This window comes from Chrysoperla carnea, chromosome 2 (genome assembly GCF_905475395.1).
Source record: "Chrysoperla carnea chromosome 2, inChrCarn1.1, whole genome shotgun sequence".
NCBI classification, from domain to species: domain Eukaryota; kingdom Metazoa; phylum Arthropoda; class Insecta; order Neuroptera; family Chrysopidae; genus Chrysoperla; species Chrysoperla carnea.
In genome coordinates, this window is record NC_058338.1 from 6,905,145 (window position 1) to 6,933,078 (window position 27,934).

The 27,934-nt window shown below is 26.7% G+C and overlaps 1 protein-coding gene across 1 annotated transcript; it reads left to right on the plus strand.

Annotated features, from left to right (window-relative positions):
- Positions 1–17: 17 nt before the first annotated feature.
- Positions 18–26,776, plus strand: LOC123292329 (nose resistant to fluoxetine protein 6-like). The gene is made up of 12 exons (XM_044872951.1): positions 18–258; positions 15,516–15,677; positions 21,729–21,967; positions 23,247–23,434; positions 23,619–23,913; positions 24,025–24,357; positions 24,781–24,974; positions 25,084–25,209; positions 25,398–25,603; positions 25,738–25,880; positions 25,964–26,072; positions 26,636–26,776. The coding sequence occupies exons 1-12, from the start codon at positions 222–224 to the stop codon at positions 26,689–26,691; spliced, it is 2,088 nt and encodes a 695-aa protein (XP_044728886.1). The 5' UTR covers positions 18–221; the 3' UTR covers positions 26,692–26,776.
- The last annotated feature ends 1,158 nt before the right edge of the window (positions 26,777–27,934 follow it).

The following is a 27,934-nucleotide window of genomic DNA, read 5'->3' on the forward strand; positions in this document are numbered from 1 at the left end:
TATTACAAATATTATTGATATTAATTGTAAATTTAATTTATTGTGCTTTAACAATTGATAGTAATGTGAATAATAATGATTCGTTGTTGATTTTAAGTAATTTAAAGGATAATAATAATAATGTGAAAAATAATCATGAAAATCTTGATTTATCACGGCAATCAAAACATTTATTGATTAGTGATGATCCATCATCAACTATTATTGTACCATCATCAATAATGGATACAAATTTGGGTGCGATTGTTGATACAAATGGTGAGTTTATTTATTTTTTTTAAATATTTTATTTGATTAGGGGAAGGTGGTCTAAAATGATCCCTTTAAGAAAAAATGTAATTTATAGCTAAACTATTCCACATATGTACAACGTCGAAATATTTTCGAGTTCTTTATTCAAATTTTACAATATTGGTATGTAAATTTCTTTTGATCTGTTCAAATTTGTAGAAGTATTTGATATTTCTCAAAAGGGATCGTTTTGATCGCCCTTATAAGGATAGTGGGTAAAATGATCCCATTGCATTTTTTATCAAACAGTTCATTTTATCTATTATAATCTATTATACATAAAAGTACATTTTATCTATTATAATTTTACACACAAAATAGGGATCATTTTAGCCTATATAAATGGGATCATTTTACCTGTAACGACATATTTGAATTTCGTGTTATTATACGCTTATGAAAATGTGTTATAACGAACGTTTGAACGATTAATTTGCTTGCGCGGAAACCATCTATCGATAAATACACTAGAAGGCTTGAATGGTTTACTTAAAACAACGAGGGATCATTTTACACTGAGGGATCATTATAGACAACTTTTCCTTATTCTTTTATGAATTCAATAAATTTTCGAAATGTGTTAAGAATTAAGAATTTACTAAGAATATCAATTTTTCGCAAAACAAATTTAATAGTACAATAAAATTTAATTCTAAAAGGAAAAAAGTGTTGCATCTTTATTAGGCTGTAACAACTTCGTACCGAAAAGTCGACTAAAATCGATAAAACTGAGTATCAAGTAGTTTAAGCTAAGACTCATTATCTTTGCACTTCGAAGGTTAACTTTCTCGAAATTCGACAACTTTGAAATACAAACGAACAATTTTTCCAATACAATCATCTGCAAACAATTACGAATGAGCTTTTAAATTGAGATGGTGAAGTTTCTTGAGCCCCTTCTATCTCAGAAACCTTTAAAGGATATACGAATCTTTTTTCTGAAACAATCAACTGTAAACGATTTGGAATCGATTAAGCTAGAAAAGTTCCATGTCGTGTCAGGTTCATAATTTAAAAATATCACCAATAATTAATCAATATACCATTGATTTTTCAACGAGTATTCATCTCGTTAGTTCGTTAAATATTATTTGCATACGGTTTGAGAAAGAGCTAGAAATGAATCAATGCTAATTATAATTGTTTTTTATTGGTGAGACAATTATACAAAGTTGATATATCTCATTATTTTCCCACTAATTATCTTTAATTAATAATTTTATAGCTTTTAATAATTCACATCGCCATTTTAATAATATTACAAAATCTATTGATATTTATGTAATATAATAAGATTAAATCTCTGAAAGTAGGCATTTTTATTTATTTCTATTTATCGTTATTAAATTTTTTCCTACCATAACTTAAATTTCCCATGAATATACTATTAATAGAATTTATTATTTATTGAAAAATTAATTATTAAAAGAACTAGTGAAAATAAACAATTGACTGAGTTAATTCTTGAAATATGGTATATTCGCACCGTGTGTGAGTTTTATTGGAAGCGTTTCCATATGGTAACGATACACTACTTTAATTATAGAATTGTATGGATACATATATAATTGTATAGATTGCATTTATGACTTACATTGAAAATTTAATATATTGTCTAACAAATTTTAATAAATAATTATGATAATTTACATTTGAAAAATAATATTTGTGCAATTTGATTTTTTATTTTCACAATTTTGAATGCATTAAGTTTAATTATGTGTTTTTCAATAATTTTAATTTGACATTTGCTATAACATTAACATGTAAAGAATTGCAAATTAGTCATAACAGCCTCTTTTATTGCGAAAATTTTTCACTGGAAATGCTGGCATTGATTTTATTGTCCCTACCATGACTACGCACACAACGAATACGCTAGAATTATTGAAATATATAGGATATATGTATATAAAATTTTCACAAAATACGTTTATAAAAAGATGGTTAATTAATCAATAAAATTTCAAATTTTTTGAAATATTTTCATTTCTGCATACTTTTAAAATTGTAAAAAAAAAAAAAAAAAAAAATACATAAAATTAAATTGACTAAAATCAATCTTTAATTCCGTACAAAAAATTTTCCATGGAAATTTTTCTTAATAATATTTTCAATCTCTAAATTAAGAAACCATTAAAAAAATTGATTTAAAAAAAAAAACTATGACTCTATATTATTATCTAATAAAAAAAAATTGTTTATTATAGTAAAAATTAATCAAATAATTAAATCTAATAAAATTTAGCAATCATAAAAATATTATTATTTATGATTAATTACAGTAAAAAAATTGACACAAAATTATTTAGATTTTATGACCATTGTATTATATTATAAAAAAAAGTGTAAACTTTCTTTATATTTAAGTAAAATTGAAATTAATTATTAATTAATTAATTTTTTAAGTAACTTTAGTTATTTAATACATATTACTTAATTTATTAGTATTACCATTGAACTTGGAAACTTGAAATACTATATTTTTATTTGCATTACAATAATATATTCATCATTCATAGATGTTTATACTTAAATTAGAGTGCTAACAACATAGTATGCTATCACCTTTTGTCTCTCAATTCATATACAAAGTAATTTTTAAAATCTATTTTAAAATGGTTATTAAAAGTGATTAAATTTTTCATGCTTCATAGTCCATGTCAAGGACAACTTAAATCCTTTAAATAACACAATAGTTTTATTGTGCTATCCAAGTTTTTAAAACGCTTTTAAAGTATTTAAAAGCTTTAATTAATTTGTGCATAAATACATAAATTCAGAAGATCAATATTTATTTACATAACCGTTCATTTTTTATATAATTTGTAGATTAATTTCCTATAGGTACTTACTTTTTTAATTGCTGAAACTTGCAACTTCGTTCAAGTTAACTACTAAATACAAAATTTATTTCACTTGAAAAGTTGCCAATTTGTTTTTTTTTTTTTTTTTTGGAATTGGGTGTTTTTCATATTTGACTGACAATACTTTTGGCTCAAAATCTGTTCATAAAACTTTATGATATATGATTTATTTAATAAAATGCAACTGTACCTGACACTACATGCAAAAGGAAGTCGTGTTCGAGAATGCTTTCAAACTTTGAATATCTTCCTCTATGGAGGATTTATAATTTTAAATTGTTTTTGGGGCCAAGTTACATAAAACAAATTATTGGAAATTGGTAAAGAACCTTAGCATTTTAGAATCAAATTTATTAGAAAAATAAATCGTGACTGACACTATCACCACTTTTAGTTGTAAAATAGTTGTATTTTAAAAGAAACTTTAGAAATTAATATTACAGGACACAAGATTTTAACTTAAAAAATATTTTTCAGCTAATTTTTTTAGCGTATCTACCCACGAGCGCAAAATTGTTTAACCGACTTCTGCCGCAGCCCTTTAAGTAAGCAAACGATCAACGATTAATATATTGACATTTATGTTTAAAAAGAAATTCAACCTTGTTTATGGTTTTCTTGAAAAATTTTATCGAAAAAACCTTTTTTTGGGAATAAATTTTACAGTTTTGATAAAATAAATGAAAAATCAAATGATCTTGACCGGCATTTTTTTTCTAAACATACTTACATCTATTTCACTTGACTTAAATACGTGATTTGTATTTTTAATTGGAAATTAATTCGTTACTACGTTTTTTTCTACGCCATATCTTTTAAATTTTTTTATTTTATTTTAAACAATACATCGTCTAAAACCAAAATAAGACTTTCAAGTTCATTTTGTATTTATGGACCCGACAAAAAAACCTTTTATACATGTACCAAGTGCAAGGCTTTTTTCAAAACTATTCAAAAATTTAATAAGGTAATTTTAAAATTGTATCTTGAAAAAATAAAGATAATTAATATAAGCAGTATTTAATTTCATTTCCTAATATTTTCGCGATTGTAAAATATATTGCCTCGCAAAAAAATGATGCACTTAAAGAAATTTTAAAATTTCTATAAATTTCAAACAGATATATCTTGACAAAAAATGATTTTCCCAATCGATAAATTCCCAAGCAAAATAAATTATGAAATAAAAAATTGCTAAAAAAAATATGATTTATTATTTTGTCAAGGTTCTGGGCGCGTGTTAATAAACTTTTATATTAAATTTCAAAATTTAGGTTTATTTCTTATTCTTATAATAAACCAAAACAACTTTTGAAAGATTACAAAATTTCATATCTGATAAAAAATTAAATAGTTTTATTAAAAATAAAACGATATTTTCAGGCCAATTATGTTCATAAAAATTTGGTATATGATTTCCAAAAGGATATTACTTGAATTTTTATTGTAATATTTAATTTAATTAAGATATTTTACAATACTTTTTATGGAATTTGAAATTATTGTATTTATAAGGTTTTTTTAATTTATAAATATTAAATAAAAAAGAGATTATTTTTTGTAATTAATAATTTATACGTGACAAAGGAAATATTAATGTATTGATAAATGAAGTTTGATAAGCGTTAATTAGTTAAAAACTTATTCACGCGTTAAAAATTATTGAATCTATGAATTGTGTAAATTATTAGTAATATTGATTTTTTATCGAATGCGAATGCAAATGGCCAAGTACAGCACTTTTTTGCCCCCTACCTCTTTTCACCAATTGTTTCGTTAAATTTTCTTAGTGTTCTTTATTTCTTTATTTCCCTAGTGTATCTCTTTTCTGATTTGCATAAAGTACCTAGAAGACTTTTGGGTTATTCTTTGGCAATAACTTTGGGTGAGATTTCGTGATCATTTTACAAAATTACCTCAAAATTGTAGTCAAACTGGTTTTACGTAATTTATGAAAAATAAGTTATTTTTAGACTAATTTTATTTGTTTTTCTTTCGTAATTAATTCATTATGAATTTACTTTAATATCTTATATTTTCTATGTATAGTAATTAAAAATACAATCCTTACATTTAAAATAAAAAATCCATTATAAAATTAAAGCTTACAATAAAACACTTATCAACGAAAACTAATTAATTATAATTTTTAATTCGTTTGAGAATCCTTAATAACTCTCTTGATTTAATAATATCTTTAAGTGATCGAATTGTTGTCTTTAATAAGTTATTTTAATTAATAATTAACAATTATTTTTAAGGGATATCGCAATATTTGGATCGATATTAGTCCATATCTCAAAAACTATTCGACCAGTCATCAAATAAACACGATTTTTGAACTTTTTGGGTCAAAATTACCTTATATACTGAGTTTTATCGAAATTGGAGATAAAAAAAATTTTTCGATTTTTTGCAATTTTTAAGGGGTACCCCTTTAAAAAAATCGAGAAAATCGCAAAAAAAATTTTTGCTTTGTATTTTGATAAAACTTTGTTTATAGGGTAATTTTGACCCAAAAAGTATAAAAATCGGGTTAATTTAATGATTATATGAAGAGTTTCTGAGATATCGCAATATTTGGATCAATTTTAGTCCATATCTCAAAAAGTATTCGACCAGTCAACAAATAAACCCGATTTTTGAACTTTTTGGGTCAAAATTACCTTATATACTGAGTTTTATCGAAATTGGAGATAAAAAAAATTTTTCGATTTTTTGCAATTTTTTTAAGGGGTACCCCTTTAAAAAAATCGAGAAAATCGCAAAAAAAATTTTTGCTTTGTATTTTGATAAAACTTTGTATATAGGGTAATTTTGACCCAAAAAGTATAAAAATCGGGTTAATTTAATGATTAGATGAAGAGTTTCTGAGATATCGCAATATTTGGATCGATTTTAGCCCGTATCTCAAAAACTATTCGACCAGTTAACAAATAAACACGATTTTTGAATTTTTTGGGTCAAAATTACCTTATATACTGAGTTTTATCGAAATTGGAGATAAAAAAAATTTTTCGATTTTTTGCAATTTTCAAATTATAAATTCTAGTCAACAAATTCATTAAATTCATTATTTTTTCGGAGTTCTTTTGCATGTATGAACAATAAACTTAAAATTTATAATTATAATAATTTTAATTAACTAATTACAACTTACGTCAATTTAAATTAATTTTTATTTTAGAGTAGGGAAAAACATAAATTGTATGTAAACAATCAGAACTACAACATACAATAGGAAATGTTGAAATTCGGTTCGATATTATCTTGAATAATAATTAAACCTTTTTTCTTGTTTACTTCTTGATACTTGAAAAATTTATTTTATGTAATTAAATTATTTGTTCATGTTCTTAAAACATTAAAATGTCACCTGCTTATGTTTTTTTTATAATTTAATTATAATTAATATCATGTTGGAAAAATAATTTGGTGATAGTGAAAAATTAAATTTTTTAGATTCTGATGACGTCATAAAGTTAAAAAATTTGTTTTTTTCGATAACACAGGCAAATTTGATCCGATCTAATTGGAATTTTTTTTGAAACTCACTAATTTTGGGTTATTCTTTTCAGCTGTTATGTCACTTTTCCGCTAGCTATCACTTATATGCTTTATTTCGGGACCAGGACTCTACATTCTTGAAACCTATTCTAGCTAGGTCGATTTTGATCACAAATTTGAAAAGTATGACCCAAATTTAGTAGGATTACATATTTGATTTATTAAAATTGGGTAACTTCTGGATTTGATAGGGCAAAACTAAATTTTTTAGATTCTGATGACGTCATAAAGTTAAAAAATTTGTTTTTTTGATAGCACAGGCAAATTTCATCCGATCTAAAAGAATTTTTTTTTGAAACCCACTAATTTTGAGTCATTTTTTTTTTCACCTGTTACGTCACTTTTCCGCTAGCTATCACTTATATGCTTAATTCCTGGGACAAATTTGAAAATTATGTGCAGTCTTTCAAACTATTATCCTAGCCAAAATGTATGTGTCTATGAAGTAAATTACAAAGTGCTTATATGTAAATTAAAAGTCAATATTGACCTATTGATCTCGTATAAATATTTATCCTAACTTGTCATCACTGTTTTCTTAATTATTAATAATTATTAAAACATAAAATTAATGATTGATCAAATTAACATCATACAAATTATCCTTGCGAAAATTAATAATCGTAGGCGCAATTATTATTTTTTTTTAAAGGATAATCTTTAACCTTAATAAACTTAACTTAACTTAACTAACAAGTTAATTGAATTCCAGTGTATAAGTAATTGTTTTAATCATGACAATTTAAAAGAAAATTAATAAAAAACAAGTAAAAACAAACAATTGACTGAGTCAATTGTTGAAATACCATGCATAGACAGTGTTGATGACTCTATCATATTACACATACATACATGTCACACATACATAACTGATATTCCCATAATTACATACTATACAATTTTCGCCTAATTTGCACCCTCACGGGTAAACGTCGATATTTACGAAAAAATGTTTCGAGCAGAAGTTGGTTATTTTTTTATAAGGAATATTTTTTACATTTAATGTTTTTACGTGTTAAGCACGCTATAAACATTTCAGCTTGATATCTCTTTTAGTTTTTGAGTAATCGTGATGACAGACGGACAGACGACAGACGACAGACAGACAACCGGAAACGGACTAATTCGGTGATTTTATGAACACCTATACCAAAATTTTGTTCATAGCATCAATATTTTTAAGCGTTACAAACTTGGGACTTAACTTAGTATACCTTGGTATATTTCATATACATGGTATAAATACTAAATTTACCAATTTGCATATTAAATTTAACTGTTAATATATATTTACAGAATATAATAAATAATGCATTTTTTTTTGCTGGTAAAATGGGCGTTTTGTTTTTGAATATAATATTCTGAAGTAATAAATATAATTACAGTTGATTTCAAGTAAGTAATTTGAATAAATTACAAAATTTAATTTGTGATATATTACTTATTTGATGTGTAACAAAAAATAAGTAATAAAACAATTCAACCAGCAATATATAATATAATTTCACTTTTTAATTATCCGATAGATAGTTTATTATTTTTATCCCGAAAAATGAAATAAAATATTTTATAGTATCAAGGTTTTGAGGTGTCTACAAGGATTGAATAATACTAGAAATTTTAATAAAACTTTATAAATACATTTTTTGATTTGCTTTGTAATCAAGTAATGCGTTATTTTTAGCTTTACAATACCACGTAACTACAAAAATATATAATATATTGTGTGCAAGTGCTGCTTATAAATTTGATAATATAGATATCGCTCTTCAATCATTAATAATCTAACTATAGTCGTCCCTGTTCAGCAAATGATGGATATTCGATGAACTCATAATTAAATTAAAATTTTGTTTTTATATCATCGACAACCTTATATTTTTATGGTATTATTATAAACTACAGGATTGTCTAAATATTTTAGATAGTTTTTTTATCACACTCTCTATATTTTTTGATATAGAAATATCCAATTGAAAATGATAAGCTATATGATTCATCATTTTTCAGCCAACTTAGGACGATAAAATAATATTAAAAAGCTCGATGACCTAAGAATTTTTTGTGATAATGTTTCTAAAGGCCTTATCCACCATGGTCTGTTTTTATTTATTTTATTTATTATTACACCATTTTAATTAGATATTAATGTTGGTTTTTAACCACAATTTAACACTATTTATTATATGTGTTATGGGTTAAATATGATTGAGGCTAGAATTTGTTGTTTTATAATGAAATTAATTTTCTAAATTTTGTAATCATTAGGTGTACGATTGTTTTTTTTTTATTGCAATTATATTTTGATAATGGCATAAATTGGAATAAATTAATCGCTTCATTTCAGAATTATTGTGTTTTTATACAGTGTGTCATAATTAAGATGAAGAAACAGTTTTGAAATTTTTCACAGTCATACAGAGTGATGGGTCCATCACAGGTTGATGGATTTTTTACAGTCATATAAATCGCCGATAAATAGTAATATTTTCGATGCTATCTTAATTTAAACAATTAATTAATTTTTTAATTTCTATTTTAACAAAAATTTAGATTGTATTGTAAAATTTACAAACTGTTTGATATCAACTTTAAAAATCTTGTAACAAGTGGAAATTTTCAATAATTTCCGATATAGATAAGTCATTCTTTCTACACCGGGAGTTAAAACATTGATACTCAAATATATGCAGGCATTACCAATTCATTTTAAAATAGAAAATCTTTCAAACCCTTGAATCTCTTTGAAAAGATCTGCTCATTAAACTTAGAATAGCAGTTGTAAAGAAAAACAGCCGAAACGCACTTTTGAAACTTGAGTTCAACACATTATATTTTGATAGAAGTAAAATAAGAAATAAATAAATTTGTTTGAATTTTCTAGAAACTTATTTTTATTTATCGTTTAAAAAATCATAAAATATTTGAAAGGTACTTTCAACAGTAGCAATTCCATGTATGGGAGACTGTTGTACCATGGAACACAATTTACATTTGAAGACTCATAGAAGATAATTTTTTTAAATACAGTCAAAATCGAACCGGTTATAACACATACATAATTTTATCGGCTATAGCGACATCGATTATAACGATATGTCGTTTATATCGATGAATAATTCATTTGAATTATAAGCAAATACATTGGTTATAATGACCAAAGTATGTGAAAACACACTTTTTTTACTTATATTTACTTTTTCATTTAAAAAGAAAACAACATCATAATACAATTTTGAATCTTATAACTTTATTTCGGATCATATATCGGTTATAGCGACCAATTGTCATTGAAATTAGCCAGCAATAACGACTGGCATGTGTATAATTTGATACCTCTCACATCTAAGTGCCTCTGTTTTGGTGAAATAATTTGATAAATATGTAATATTTTTTTGTTTTCTTTATAAATAACGACACTTAAATCAATTTACAATCAATTATTGTTTTATGATAGCCCACCCCTATATTTTAAAGTTACACGTGTAACTTTATTAACTCATTAAATTGGTATGTACCTACTAATTTAATGAGTTTGATAGGTCTGTGAAATCACAAATCTTTCTATTTTTCCCATAGCCACATCTTCCAAATTAGGTCTCAGATCGAAATTTGGTAAAAAGCTTTTCCATTTGTCTTGATAAGCTTAATTTACAGGTATAATTTTCTGCTAACAATATCCGAACATCCTGTATAGTGTATAGTTTTTGTTTCATAGAAACAATAAATCTGTTATATATCAATATATTATCAAGGTACAACAATCTACCGTAATATTCATTAGATAGGTAATCGTGATCATTAAAAAGAACTGCATTTATTTACAAACTTGCATCTTATAGATTGTAGTATTTTTAATTCTATGCCAGGGACAAAATTATTATGTCATTTTATTTTATTCATTACACTGTATTATAGTATCAATTAAATAATTCGGTTAATGACTTTTAAATCTCAATTTTATTTACTAAAGATAAAACTAGTATTAAAAAAGTTAGGAAAAACATTTATTATTAAAAAATTTATTTTTAAGTTTTTTTATAGTTTTTATTCGGATATGGATCCCTAATTTCTTGAAACATAGCTAAGAACACTCTTCATCAACTTATCTTTCAAACGAAACATAAAAAAATCAAAATCGGTTCATCCGTTTAAGCGCTACGATGCCACAGACATATAGCAGTCAAACTATAACACCCATTTTTATAGTTCGGGAGTTAAAAACAACTTAATTAATACCTTAAATTATGCCGAATTAAACAATAATTTGTATATGTATAGGTATATACTTACGATGTCTAAGTATTAAATACAATAACACGTCTGTGATCAAAAATAGTATACATATAGGTATAGATATATATTATTTAACGGAAATTTTATCTTCTTAATCACTAATTTACTATTTTTAAAATCATTTTACAGTTAAAAAAACTACCAAATAGTGTAAAAATTTAAATACCAGAATAAATAACTTATTTTTTTTCAAACTTAATTATATCTTTATAAATACACTAAATTTTTCAGCTAAATATTTATATAATTGTAAGAATTTTTATACCGTATAATAGTGACGCATTTAGGTAGTTAATTTACTCAATTCTTCCTACGAGAATGTTGAGAATTTTCCATGTAAAATGAGAGGTAATGACCCCGCAAAAATCTTATGAGAGTTGGCTCCAAGCTTTTTTAGAACGAAAAATTAAAAGACTACACAGGAGTCTGTTACTTCAACGAATTCTCGTTTGTCACTGACAAGATGGCGGGACAAACGACAGCGGACAAGAAAGTTAATTGAACTTTAATGTTATTAACTTTTAAATTCAAGATAAAAATAACGAATGGAAAATCCATTACATTATCATAAATTAATGGTTTAATAAACCTGTGAAATCAACTCACAATAAACAAACAATATTACTACATATAATAATTCATTTTTATAACAAAAAATTTAATGGGGACTTCCTTGTACCATATCTATGATAAACTGTGGTCAATGAATTCATAGGAAAAATCTCAATTTTCTTTATTACTAAACATAGAAATTTTTCTTCTGTATGAGTGTAAATGAGTCAGTTGTGAAATACAACAACGATTTTAATGTAACCTACAAAAACTATATGCAAAAAATGCTAAATTTACATTTTTAATTTTTTTATTTGTTTATATTTTTTTCTGTATTTTATAATAAATTTTTTTCTTTCTAAATAAATAATAATATTTTTGTTTATAAACAAACTGCTACTTTTGTATTTTCAATGCTAACTTTATATGATGTAAATTAATACATAAGTATACTTACCTTATATAAAAATTTATTGTGGAAATTAACTGAAAATTTGGTTATCCCTTTTATACAGGGTGAATACTTAAGTTAAGAATGTATAGATGAAATATACATAGTATATTAAGTTGAGTCCCAAGTTTGTAACGCTAAAAAGAATTCATGCTACGAAAAAAATTTTGGTATAGGTGTTCATAGTATCATCAAACTAGTCCATTTTTAGTTGTCCGTCCGTCTGTCCGCTCGCCTATCAACTCGATAACTCAAAAACGAAAAATGATATCAAGCTGAAATTTTCATAGCGTACTCAGGACATAAAAAGTGAGGTCGAGTTCGTAAATGAGCAACATAGGCCAATTGGATCTTGGGTCCGTAGTACCCATTTTGTAAAACGTTAAAGATTAGAGACAAAAGTTTAAATGTAAAAAATGTTTCTTATCAAAAAATAAACAACTTTTGTTTGAAACATTTTTTCATAAACATCACTGTTTACCCGTGAGGGCGCAAATTAGTATGTATTATATGAGAATATCAGTTATGTATGTGTGACATATATAGGTATATGTGTAATGTGATAGAGTAATCAACCCTGTCTATACATGGTATTTAAACAATTAACTCAGTCAATTGTTTGTTTTCACTTGTTTATTATAAGGTTTACGAAAAAAAGTTAGTATATATAACTGCATGAATGTAGACGAAAAATAAGAATTAATTTTTTCAATATCTGCCTTGATTTTCGAAATATCGAAAGCTAAAAAGTACTTGATCGTACGCGCGGTGATACATCCGTTAGAAAAGTGAATTATTAAAGAGTGGTCCAACTATATCTAAATAAAATAACAAATTAAAGTAATAAAAAATTATAACAAATATAATTTTGACCATAACTTTATTATTAAACGTACGAATTTTTAAAATAAAATTCAATGGTATGACCTTCGAGATGTAATTTTCCATTACTGTAAAAATTCATTACACTTAACTATTAACTATAAAAAAAAGAACGTATTTTGTTTGTGTTTTGATGTTTAGACAATATTATTTATAATAATTTATAATATTTAAAAATTATCAACACGTTTTTGAGTTATAATGTTTTTGAGAACATCTATTGAATACCAAATCAAAATCGCTTTGTGTTCAATTAATCTTCTTTATTGTAGATTGAAATCAGTGATTCTACATCTTTTCTTTTATTTATTTTATCTTTAAAATCTTTATAATTTACATGATTTTTGAGATCTACAATTAAGGAAGAACAGCAGTATCGAGGGTTACAGTTAACCCGTCGGCACTCGAGTTATGAGCATTTTGTTCACGCTTGATTTAAAACATAAAGAACTTTTATTATTACAAGCTTTTATTTATTTTCACCTGTCCCGTTGACTTTTTGTAATCAAATCTTGCAAGTCAAAGATCCACTTCCCGGGCTCCGATTGAGTTGAAATTTTGCATGCACATTTAGTTTGGATTACAATGCATGGTAAGATTGTGGTGTCCTGATTTTCCCATCGCTTCCACTATACTTCCAAATACTTTTTTCCAAATACTTTTTTTGTACAAAAGAGTAGAAAATAATTTTATCTATATGTCACTTATGCCCAACTATTTGTAAAAGCTTGAGAAGCTTAATGGCGTTCCGATATTTTCTGCGATAGTTTAAACTCAAAAGTTACGAACTTGAGATTCATTTTTGAAGGATACTTGAATTTGAAGGATATATTTAGTTAGGAATAACACAATAAGCATAAATAAATCCTCACATAATTTATAATAAATCACTATGAACGTGATTCCTATATTAAATACATCTTATTTCGTTTGAATTCCGCATCTAAGCGACTAAAAACTTGTATTTCATAAAATTTGACCTTTGACTATAATAAATCCGTTAATATGATTATAAAATCACGAAACCTAAAATAAAAAAAGGTTGATAACTTCTGCTTTAATTTATTTGCAACTGCATGCAAAGTATTGAAAAAAAATTAACATTTCTGGAAAATTACAAAGAAGTTGAAGAAGAATTTGATTTTAATTGACAATTAATGCGATTATAATTTTGAACTGACTATTAAAAAATTTTTACGTAATATTTTTAAGAAAAATAGGTGATTCAACTTTATATGAAACACCAAAATTGTATATCATGCAAAAAATTGAATGCTTATAAAAACTATAATTTTATAGTATTACTAGCGGACCCGACAGACGGTGTTCTGTTTCATTCATTTGGTATAAATTTATTAATATCAATACTATGCTTAGCATGCCAGCTAAACCCATCCGGCTGAACTCATTCAGCTAAACCAATCCTGTCAAATCCAAATTGTACTTCTATCTATTGAACAACCCACAGTCGTACCTTCGGTCTTTGACCTGGCCTTCGCCCTTTGGAACCTTCGGCAGTAGAGCCCGCTGCGTTCATATATAGCTCTAATAGACGCGTGGAACCCTGAAAAACAGTTGTAATGGAATCTAAACCACTTGAATACAAACAAACAATTTCATCCAAATCGGTCCATTCATTTGGGAGGAGTACAGTCACCAACATCTACACACTCAAAATATATATCATAGATATTACGAGAAGCCGAGAAAGTGTGGGGTATGTAACTTACTGGAGAGGGAGCCAACTGTAATCAGACATTATTCACCAATATATATCAAGATATGCTAATTTTAGTCCCAAGTTTGGAACGCTTAAAAATATTGATTATACGAAAAATTTGGTAAAGGTGTTTATAAAATCACCGAAGTTGTCCATTTCCAGTTGTGCGTCTGTCCGTCTTACCGTTCGTCTGTCACCACGATAACTCAAAAACGAAAAGAAAGTTTAAATTATAGCGTGCCTGATCTTTTGAGTACGTAGGTCATCTTGGGTCTGTTGGACAACTTTTGTTTGAAACAATTATCACAAAGCTTTAGTGTTTCCATTTTCCCCAAAAAAAATAAAAGATAAGGAGTTGAAAATTTGAAGATAGCTTCCATAAATGATCTTGTAAAAGATTCTCCAAAAACGCAAAAAAATTTCAAGAAAAAATTCGGTTTTAGAAAAATTACGCAAGTTTTCGAAAAATAAAGCAAATGATGGTCGAAAGGGCCTCGAGAATTGCATTGCCTAGGTGTCTCGATATTGTTAATCCAACCTTGAGTTGGGGATTAAAAATTTGCAGATAATTTGGGTACAAACATCAAAATCAATAATAATTATTCATATTCGCATAGTAAAAAATCCATTAATCCATTAAAAGTGTTAAAACCATAAATTAATTTTTTTTTCTTCAATATTTCAGTTTTTTTACCTGCATACTAATAAAAAAAAATCATAAAATATTGAATTTTAATGAAGCAATATTTTTAATTTATTTAACAATACTATATTAATAATTAATCATTTATTTTTATACGATACTATCAAAATATGATTGTAAACAAATTTTTTTTTAAATAATTTTTTTTCTTATTTTATTTATTTATTTATTTATTTTTTGTTACAGAAACTGATGAATCATTATTAGCATTATTTCAACAGCGGACAATTGAATATGATTTGGTGCGTTATGAAAAGGCATTAAATGCTTTGGAAGATGGGACTTGTAAGGAACATTTACAATTTTATATTGAACGTCTATCTGAAGGAACCGATTGGGCATTAAAAAGTAAGTCAATTTTAATAATAATATCCTTACTATTTTTGATACGAAGGAGCTTTTGATCCGAATGATTCAAAGAATATTTTAGAGTGGGTTAGAAAAAGTTTCACAGAAAGCCATTTACCTATCAAATATTGCAGAGTACAATTTATTTTTGAAAAGTCTTTTATCCGGAAAATACTCATGGAAAGTTTAGAATGCTTGTGTAGGATTTAAAAGATAAAAAAAAAACCCTGTAGGTATTCCGATTGTAAACAAAATTTATACATCTGATCTAATTTATTAAACCTGTTTGAATTTACATTTTTTATTAATTGATTTTTAATATCGAAAGGGAATTTGCATGTAATCGAGGAAATAAAACCAATAAATCAATCTGACTAAGGAATTGACTCCTCGTTAGTTGATTTTTATGGGAATCAGTGGAAAATGTTCCAACAAACTATCACACGTATTTTTACGACCAGTATTTCTATTTTTCATCAATTTTAACTTGTTGACTGGACTATGTATGAAAAACCGTGAATTTCTCTCCGTGTATACGCTTTTACATAACCGTATATGTTGTGGAATCGTAGAAAATTCATGTAGCATTCTTTAATTAAAGAAAAATTCTTGCATGATACACGGATGTGGTTGACCAATCAATTATGATGTAAATAAACATGTATTAAGTCTAGTTTAACTGAAATGGAATCTCCGAACAGATTTTTTACATTGTCAATATAATTTAATAATTTAGATTCATAATTTATGCGTTAATAAAAATATTTTTTTTTTATTATCTGACATAGGTATGTAAATAATAGCTTATTTTGAATTATTATTATATAATATTTTTTAATGTGGTTTTTTCTTGCTTTTTGAAACATTTGCATTGATTTGAAATTGGAAAAATACAGAATTTTTTTAAAAAGTTGATTATAATTTTTCCACGTTCCAAAATTAATGCAAGACGTAATTTTGATAGAAAACACTGTTTTTTTAATTAAAAATTATAAATTTTTTATTATTAGAGTTATGGAATACCATATAATGTAAAATTCAAGATCTTGATGACACATTTTCCTTGAACATCTTGTAGAAGAGTCTGGTAAAAATGATCTTAAGTCTTTTTAGATTACCTTAAAAATTTTGAATAACATTTCTACTCCATAAAATTATGAATTCAAAATATAAAACAACTCCTTAATTAAAAATTAATTTTTAACTAAATTTGTTTATAAATTATTACAATTGATTTCGTCAACCGGATGAGTTATACCAAATATTGAGAATAATGGATGTTCATTCTCTGCTAGACAATCAATTTTACGTCATACAAATGCAGTTATAATAAATAATTAAATTAATATTCAAATTATGGAAATCGTTTTATTATCTTATTTTGAGCCTTTTTAAAAATAAATCACGCAATTTTTATGTCAAAGTAGTTAAAAGAGGAATATTTATGACCATAATTTGTGAAGTCGAATACAATTTTGCCTATATAGTATGTTCAGATTTTCAGTTCTCTGAAGGCCCCTAAAATTAAACTGGTTAATAATGATATAATAATGGACAACTATGCCAAGTTTCATTAAAATTTGAATGCGAAGTCTATTACCGATAGTACTACCATAAGGACGTTACCAAAAAAATTAGTGTATGAAGGTGAATTCGGAAAGCTTTTGAAATGAAAATTTAGAGTAAAATTTTTCAATATATACCATAAGTTTTTGAAATATTGATTGCTAAAGATTTAGAGAAAAATAGAATTTGCAAATTGTCTTAATAATTATTAAAAATTACTACTTAAGTTAATTTAATATTTATTTTTTAATTCCATTAAAAAAAATATGAAAATTTTCCTTTTTCCAAAAAGGTAGGTATTTTTCACCTCATAAAAAATAACCGCAGAAGATTTAAACGATACTAAAAATAAACAGAATTAAATTAAAATAAATGATAATTTGATATTTAAAAATTTTAAAATTTACAAAAATAGATATAAAATAAAAACTATAATTGAAACAAATATTTAATTTTATTTTTATTCTTATTAATATTAATTAAATAATAAATTGACGTCATGAAAGGATTATTGCATTTTATTATCTAATTATTCATCTTTTTAAAATTCATTTAATATGGATATGAGTAGAGTGCTAATTAATTGTAAAAATCACGATATTTTTGGGTTTTCTAGAGAGACATTTTCTGTTTTCTAGAGCTATTCATTTTAAAGACGTTTTCTTAGAATTTTCTTTAAATCGTGTATACAGAAATTCTAATTAATGTCCTTTGTAAGCAGGTAAATTTTTATACCATGCATATATGTAATATGCAAGGTATACAAGTTTAGTCCCAAGTTTGTAACGCTTAAAAATATTGATGCTATGAACAAAATTTTGGGGTAGGTGTTTATAAAATCACCTAATTAGTCCATTTTCGGTTGTCTGTTCGTCTGATCGTCTGTCTGTCAACACGATAACTGAAAAACGAAAAAAGATATCAAGCTGAAATTTTTACAGCGTACTCAAGACGTAAAAACTGAGGTCGAGTTCGTAAATGAGCAACATAAGTCAATTAAGGTTTTCAGTAATATTATAATCCTAGGACAGTGTACATTTTGTGCAATTAATTTGGCAAAGTTATTGCTTTTTCAATTGTAGCACTTTAAAAATTTAAAATCGGAGGCTTAGGCCTCTTTTTTATACATACCATAGAGGTTCCTTAACTTCCATATTACCGAAACAAATCTATTTTGTCCAATTTTACCACCTGGCAATAATAAAATTTTATACCTACTATTAATAAGTATAATTTTGATTAATTAATCACACGGGTTTGTGGTCTTCATCGATTTCAAATTTTGTAATTATATGTGGAAACAAGAGATATAATAAGTAACTAACATAGTTAATTGTTTAAGCACCCTAAATTAACTATGTTAGTAACTTATTATATCTCTTTGTTTCCACATATAATTAAAAAAAATTTGAAAAGGATGAAGACCACAAACGCGTGTGATTAATTAATCAAAATTATACGAATTGATAAAAATATTTGCGGTTTAATAAATATTTATATTCAATAATTAAAAATTTCAACAAAATTTCCGAAATAAACAAATTGCCAATTATTATTTCCCACGTTTTTGCTCACGTTTATTAAAAAAAAAAGATGAACTTTCATATTGCCTTATTAAAATTGTTTTGATACTTGAACAAGTAATTTCAAAAATTTAGTATATGCTTATAGAACAGGCTCTCTGGATGGGGTTGAGTGTGCAAAATATGAGTACCGCATTTTGTCAAGCTTATAGATTAATATTGTGAATCTTGCCAGAAACCCTTTTTGTTCCAATTTTTGCATACCTCCACAGAAACAGTTAAATGACTTTTTTTTTTAATCAAGTAAAAGTTACTCTAGATTCTTTGGGTTATATAACGTCAAAAAGACTCTTTGTAATTTTTTCGTAAACTTCTTCGTTTACGAGATATTAACCGTTTATATAATGTTTGGGAAAACTCCAAAAAGGATATTTTAAAAGCTTAAAAAATGGGGCAAATTTAAATCATTTGTAAATTTATTTTGGGACATTTTCAGATTTTGCTACTATTGCGAATTTTCAATAAACTGTTATTAAAATAAATAATATAATTAGTAATACCAAAACTATAAAATTATAAGACTTAAATAAATGAGACGACAAACCTTGATTAAAAATGTATTTAACCTTTAAAAATAATGCAAATTATAATAATAATAATATATAAAACAATTAATTATTATATTAACAAAACATACAGGGCCGTAGATGAGCACGGGCTGGGGGTCAATGCAAATATTTTGCTTCGCTTCTAATTTCCGGAGATTTTAAGTTTTTATATTCATTTTTCTTTTACTGGGAGGTTGTTGGTTCGAATCCAGGCAATGGAAATGTGATCAATTATTATTAATAGGGCGTTAATGAGGCGTTATAAGAGCGAAGTAATCGACTACACCCACATCATAAAAATTTAATTGTGTATGGATGTAGTTTAAAATAAATTTGATAAAGATTTTAAAAAAATAATGACGTGGGTGTCTTCTGTTACAGATAGACATCTGAAAAATGGAGGTTAAACCCCATTATTATTATTATATTCATTTATTTGAAGCAAAATGTATATGTTCTTAAATTTCCCAGAGTAAAAGCTTTTAATTTTTGTTCCTCATGAGAAGAATTTTCGCCATTACTATTGAAAACATGAACTTAAACGGTAGGATTTTTGAAGTTTATCTGAACGAAATACACACATAGTCATCATCACATCTGATGGCTTCAATGGCAAAGCCTTGGGTTCGATTCTCGCCCACTTGTATATATATTTATATTAGGTATTCATGCTCAAATTTAATATTTAAAACAACAACAACAAAAAATCTGTTTCCATTCCTCTCTGTAAATTCCTGGAATTATTAGTGCAATTATTGAATTGAGAAAAAGGTAATAAAAATCGATTAACTTATAGAAATTATTTACCTATCCACAAAGGATTATGTACACATTCAATTTGATTTAATGCGGAATGATTCAAAGAACTATTTTAGCAAATGACTTGAGTTTGAACAAATTTATATATTTTGGTACGGAATAATAAAATAAGAATTTTTGAAAATATAATCGATCGTTTATATTCAATAATCATTTAATAAAAAGTACTAAAAAAACAAATTACTACGATAATATTATGAATACATAAGTATTTGTACTTGAGAGAGTTGAGTCTTAAGACCTAGGCTTTACTCGTGCTAGTTGGGTGACACTAGGTATTTTTTTTAATCGAGTTCAAAAAAAAAAGAAGGTTCTATCTTAGACTGCATGTAATTTTATGTATGTTCACCGATTTCTCCATCAATTGTAAAGCGATTTGGAAAAATTTTTTGTTTAAATGTTAATACTATCCAGGCGACTTACATAATAGGTTTTGGTCCACTAGGAATAAATCGGTTGGATAAGAGTTTCTAATGCGTCATCATGATATGTAGATGACTTAAGACACAAAGTTATTTTTTATAAAAAATAAGGATTATTATTATTTTTATAATTTTAGTAAAATTAGGCATTCAGTCACGTAACAGCAAACACCAATCAGAAAGTATTACGTTTGAACAGTTATTCTTATTGAAGAACGATAGCTCGAGCCGGAAAATTGCTTAGAATAACCAACGCGATTTTACAGATTCTCAGAAATAAAGAATTTGAAACTAAAGAACTGAAAAAAAGCGTAATTACTCACAGGGAAATTATTGATTTGAGTCGGTACTTTAAAATTATTTTTTACTTTTTTGTACAAGTGTTTTTTAGGAGTCGGTTCCATTTTTTTGTAAAAATTTATAATCAATAAATACAATTTATTTTCAATTTACATTTATTTATAATAAACATTTCATTGTAACTTCGTGGTAGGTAATCAATTATTTACATATTACATTTTATTGAGCGTCTACAATTTACAAAACAATGTTGGGAAATACAACAAAAACAATCTGTTTGTCACCTTTTTTCGTACATTCCTCGAATTGCCAATAAATTAAAGCACTCTGTTTGTTCAGAACCTTCAATGAAAAGTTTCGTTGTAAAATCGAAAAATCTGTTTCTATTTCTCAATCATTTTGAAAATTTTATGATTTTTTAATTTTTCAAAATTCGAAAAAAAAAAATTATATATGAAATATATCAAGATATACTAAGTTTAGTCCCAAGTTTGTAAATCTTAAAATATTGATGATACGAACAAAATTTTGGTATAGGTGTTTATAAAATCGATTTCCAATTGTTCTTTCATCTGTCTGTCAACACGATAACTCAAAAACGAAAAGAGATATCAAGCTGAAACTTTTATAGCGTGCTTATTGCAAAAAATCCGTCTATTATCATCCAGACTCATTCTGGAACTTGTGTAGGTACTTCTTGTAAAAATCTGCAAGAACCCCCTTATTTAAAACTCAAATATACAGGATATTTGAACAATTATCTGTGTTAGCATATGTAATACATAAAATTGAATGAAATTTTTCTTTTTTCAGTGTATGATTCATCAGCAAAAGAAATCGATGGATATTTATCTGGATCACGTTATGAATTTGGTAATTTTGATGAATGTATTGCAACAGAATATAGACCATCATTTACGCAAGATCAACATCCATTATTTATTGGAGATTTGTCTGAACCGCTATTTAAAGGACAATATTGTTTAGCTGATATTACACATAAATCAATTCAATCATTACCACAATCGATTACCACTAAACGTTCGTATAAGGTAAGTTTTTTTTTTTCGTTTCTTACGAAAACGCAAAGTTTCCATGTTTAGGAGAAGGTGGTCTAAAAATATGAGAGGGTGTCTTCATCTTAAATGCGACACACTGTATAAACCTTTATTTATGTAATTTATTAAAGGAATAGATTATGATCGAATGTTTAAAGTCATAAAATGAATTGTTTCTATTTATACAATATAAAGAAATGCATACCGATACGTGCAAGTGGCCATATTAATTAACACTTCAGTGTGTTATTGAAGAATCCATGATGCATAAATTAATCAATAATTACTGAAGTAATTATGGAATAATGTGAATTATACTTGAGTATGAGTCGTATGATTGTTCCAAGGATAATGCCCTCTGATTTTATTTCCGTTTTATCAAAACATAATTTTTTTAAATGTCATTCTTTTAGAAGTGGATTAAGAAAGATCAACTTTTTAATTCTTTATTTTCAAGTTCTTTATTTCTTACAAGATTATTGAAGTTCTCCAGCTTGAGCTATCGTTGTTAAATAAGAACGTAGATACAGATACATTAATCAAAAAAGTACTTTTTTAAATCATCCAAGCCTAGTTTTGAAGTTAATTTTCACATTTTATTAGTTTATTGAGAAAGAAAATTTATTTTGACTAGACAAATTTACATCAACTTCCAGATTTGTTCTATAATTAGCAACCATAAAACTTCAATTAAGTTACCAAAAGCAATAAAATTATCTTGTATTGATAATTACTAACTAATAATCATTATTTTTTAGCAATTATATTCATTTTTCTTCATATTCATAAATAATTACAAAAATTACTTTTGTTAAGATAAGTAAGTCCACAGGTAATTAAACTTTGTTATACCCCATCGACTTACATGAAATATATATCAAGGTATACTTAATTTAGTCTCGAATTTGTAACGCCTAAAAATATTGATACTTGCATTTACAAATGACGCCAAAACAAATTATTCTATCATAATATATTTCCTCAAATATTGGAAAAGAAACATGATTTCCAAAATTTTTACAGCAATTGTTATAATGTTTCTGTAATAGTGGTTGCATAACCCCAATCAAGTTAACTACAACAAATGAATCAGTTTTGTAAATCAACCATAATGAAATATTGTCCAGTAAAAGCTGAAGCTTTTAGCCAAAATATTAAAACTTCCTAAAAGCTTCCAATGATTTTGAGCATAATTCACGCTCAGGCATGAAACGAGCATTATTCAAATTTTATTTTATAAACTAAAGTTTCTTTTTCTTCTAATTTTTTTTAGGAACGTGCTCGACAAAATACAACAATCCATTGGGGAATTTGTATACCATCGTCGTGTTCATATCAAGATGTTGAAAAGTTCGTAGCCACCATGTTGGATATTAAAGATAGATTTAATGTCTCATTGAACGAAAATTTATGTTATGTAGATAAAAAAATTAATCCTACAACTCTCGACATCACTTATGCGTAAGTTAATTTATTTTTGGCAATATTTACATATAAGGCCATTACAAAAGGAGGAGAGTGCAAGAAGAGGTACTCCCCCCCCCTCTGAAGTGTTATGATATCTTTTATCTTTTAGAATCTTAATTACTTCAAAATACAAATGTAAATTAATCGAAAAAAACTTATATGATTTATTTATTTTCAGATGTATAATCTTAGGATTTTTATTAATCACAACATTGGCCACTGTTTTCCATGTATGCTGTTTGGAATCATCGAAAAATGATAAAATTGATAATCTATCAATATTGGAAGAAGTAATTGTATCATTTTCCGTAATGAATAATTTACGTAAAATATTTACATGTAAACAAACAAATCCACACAATTTAAATTTCATTGGTGGAATACGAACCATTGCTATGTTATTAGTCATTTCTGGACATTCTTTATTATTTACAATGTTTGGACCAATCACAAATCAAGACTTTCGATCAGTGGTAAGTAATCGAACTTTGATTACTTTATTTTAATAAAATAAATCAAGTCTTTTTATCCACAACTGCCCTGGCGCTCGTACATCCTTAATTACCTTTTATTCTTTTTTTTAGGCTTTAAAACAGTATCGTTACGTAATATTCTCAAACAGTTTAGTACTCGTAGAGACCTTTTTATTAATGAGCGGTGTCCTTATGGCATTTATGCTCTTAATTGAATTGGATAAACGTAACGGACGTATTAATTTTATTTTCATCTATATTGGACGTTATATTCGATTGACGCCTGCTTTTATCATTGTTATTGGATTCTATTGTACATGGATGATTTATATGGGTGATGGACCATTATGGACAATGCGAATGTCGTTAGAACGGGAACGTTGTTTGCAATCATGGTGGGCTGATATATTATATATCAATAATTATGTGAATACGGATTATTTGGTAAGTCTATGATTGAAGATACTTTACGATAGGACCGTCTTTAACCTTTTGTAGGTCCTGGGCACAAACGGATCACAGGACCCCTTTTTTGAATAGCTTTATTTGATCGCCAATGCACTCCATTTTCTGTGTCTATAGTCACGTCATTAACAAAAGAAATATAAAATAACATTTGCTTAATCGCCTCTTGATTCTAAGATTAGTGATGGGATGAAATATATCTTGAAATATCTCAAAAATTAAGTATCAAATCCAAATTTGGTAAAGAGCTTTTTCGTTCGCCTTGATGAGCTTAATCTCGTAGTAGCATTTTCTAAGGTCAATTTAAAAACACCCTGTATACAATACTGCCTAATTAAATTTGGTTTCTTGGTCAATTGTTTGTTTTCACTTGTTTTTTAAATAAAATATTTTTTCTTTTAGTGTATGTTCCAATCCTGGTACTTAGCCGTGGATACACAATTATTCATAATTGCACCATTCATTATTTATCCATTATGGAAATGGAAGCAGTTTGGAAGAATTTTATTAGGGATCTCAATTGTCGTTACGCTATTAATACCATTCATCATACAATATGTTCAGGATTATGATCCCACATTAATGGAATTTGCAAGGTAAGCAGAATACTTTTTAAATATTGTTGGATTATAAGAGTTACCTCCAAAAGTATTTATCTCTGCCCTTGGAACGTTTTTTTTCTATATTGGAAATTTTTTGTTTCAGTGAACATCCCGATTTACAGTACAACTATTATTTTATGACCGCATACATCAAAACACATATGCGTGCATCGTCTTACTTTTTGGGGCTATTACTTGGATATCTTTTGTACGTGCTACAAAAATCGAAGTAAGTATTTTTTCTGTCATGACTGTCCACAATTTCATTCGATATTCCTACAAAAAACGAAAATAATGAGGGTGTCTGCATCAAAAAGTTATCCGGGTGAAAATGGCTACTGGATATCATACTTCGAAGCTATATCTTCGAAACTATTCGCCTAATCGTTAAAATCTAAATAAATTTTGTCATTTTAGATTCTCATTTAATAAATATATGGTAATTTCTGGCTGGACAGTTGCAATATTGGCTGGAGTCTCATCACTATGTTCCATAACATATTTATATGAAACAGAGGATCGAATTCATCCATTAGCTGGTGCCTTTTACAATGTTGGCCATAAAATTCTATGGAATATTGGTATTGGCTGGATAATTGTGGCTTGTATTACGAAAAATGGAGGTAATTTTGTATAATAAAACATAGACTTGAAGACACAAGATTTCTGAGTCATGTGATTCGGAATTTTTATGTCAGTGTTTTTCTAAGTCTATGGTTTGTTGTAGAATATCGAATAACTTTAAAACAATTTCTAGGTCTCTGTTATAAAATAATATCATGGTCCATATTCCAACCACTTGGCAAATTAACCTATTGTGCATATTTGGTTAATGGTTTGGTCATTATTTACGGCAGTGCAGTGACTAGAGAACAAATTCCTTTGAATGTTTATGAAGCGGTAAGAAAACATTTTGATATTTGGCAGTTCTATCGATTAACACGATTTAGGCGATTGCATAATCTTTTTTTTTTAAATTACAGGCTTGTCGATGCATTGCACATGTGATGGTTAGTTTTATCGGTGCGTTAATTCTATGCGTCTTATTTGAATCCCCTATTCATGGTGTGGAAAGAATTTTACTTCGATCAGGTATGTAACGATTCTTCTTTTTTTATACAGAATGGACACAAAGCGGCAAAATCGGGAATTATCGGGGAATTTGATATACTGGGATTACCAATTCCTGATCTTTAACTATTCATTTAACTACTAGATAAGTACTTGTCGAAATTTTTTCTCAAAATATAGAGATTTCAAATAAGATTTCGGACGATACCTGAAAAAATAATCAACTAAACGTCTAATGGAGCCGATTTTATCATCTCAAAATCTCTATCGTATCAAAAACAATAGAGGCTAACGCAAAATAACCCAAAGACGGTCGATGAACGTTGGCTGAGTCGTCGTGTGGTCATTTTGTATCGGTGCATAACAACTACACTGTGCGCTGTGTCCATCATTGTCAGTTTCAAACAATAGATGCTTTGTCGATAGCACACAAGTATACAAATTATACACATAAAACGTAACGAGGATAGTTACCGTATATCCGTTTAATCTATAATTTTAGCCACATAAAATGCCAATTTTTCAAATATAAATAATCGTCGAAAAAATATTTTTAACTACCAACTTGTTTACATATTTTCTAGGACGAAGAAAAGAATCCAGTAATACAACAACAGAAACAAAAGTTGGTGATGCGTAAAATTCTACGAGCTACGTTCTACGCACGTGTAGAAAGAAACCAAGGCTGTATTACTTAGATTTATTTTATGTGATATAATATTTATTTATTATAAAAACTATTTTTAAAAAATTATCTGAAATACTAAAAAAAAAGATAAAAATGATCACTTATTGTAGTTTTGTTGGCAATTAAACTAGATGGCAACAGTGTCAAACTAAGAGTGTTTCACATCGAACTTTTTAGATTTATTGAAGATTGGTGTGGTGTTTTTTTGAACGAGAGATACAAAAATACAATAGGCTTTCGTCCTAAATTTGAAAAATTGGTTTATACGTTAGATTAGTATCTGATTTACGCCAAACTATTCGCAATATATATTTTACATTTTCAAAAACCGATTCAAATTTACTTCGAAAACAATGTAGAGTGTTATGGCGTCTTGAATGACATCACGATTTGGCATATAAACATTTTTGTGTATGCAAGTTGAAGCAGTTGTAATCAACTAACTTCCTTCATTCTCTTAAAATGTAATATTGGCTGTGTTCCGATATACACTACGAGCACTGCTCAGTACTCTTACTGGAGAGAAAATTGTTCCGATATCGATTACCAGTGCACTCAGTGGTCTCAGTGCGTTTATCATAGCATGACGTAATACTTTCTGATTGGTGTTTGTTGTCACGTGACTGAATATGCCTAATTTAACTAAAATTATTTTATAAAAATAATAATAATCCTTATTTTTTATGAAAAATAATTTTGTGTTTTGTTATCTACATATCATGATTAATCATTTGGAAATTTTATCGAACCGATTTATTCTTAGTGGACAAAAGCCTATTGAAAAAACTATTAACATATCCCTAATTTTATCACTTTGATATTAATTGCCAATTAGATATTAATGTATGGTGAATTTAGTCTTAGATATTTTGAGATACAACAAAAAATACGGACGACATTTTAATAAAGTCGAAATAAGTATCATTATTTCTATATTTCAACAATTTGAACTTGTTGGCCAGACATCTATTAGGTGAAATAAAAAAATATCACTTATTTTGAAATAATTAAATATGTCGTTCGTCTAAATCATTTATGAAAACTAGTCATTACAGAAAAACATGTTAATTTTAACTATTTTTTAGTAAAATTATGTAAACTTTTATTATTAATTTTTGGGTCATTAGATTTTAATTGAAATGTATAAGGTAAATGAGGGAATAATTCCTCATAAAAAAATGGTCACTATAAGCAT

Bases quoted from the DNA above. Each gene is read 5' to 3' on its own strand.
- LOC123292329 (XM_044872951.1), top strand. From the start codon at position 222: ATGGATACAAATTTGGGTGCGATTGTTGATACAAATG. The intron at 21,968-23,246 runs GTAAGTTTTTTT...AATTTTTTTTAG, and splicing joins CCACTAAACGTTCGTATAAG to GAACGTGCTCGACAAAATAC. The intron at 26,073-26,635 runs GTATGTAACGAT...CATATTTTCTAG, and splicing joins AAGAATTTTACTTCGATCAG to GACGAAGAAAAGAATCCAGT.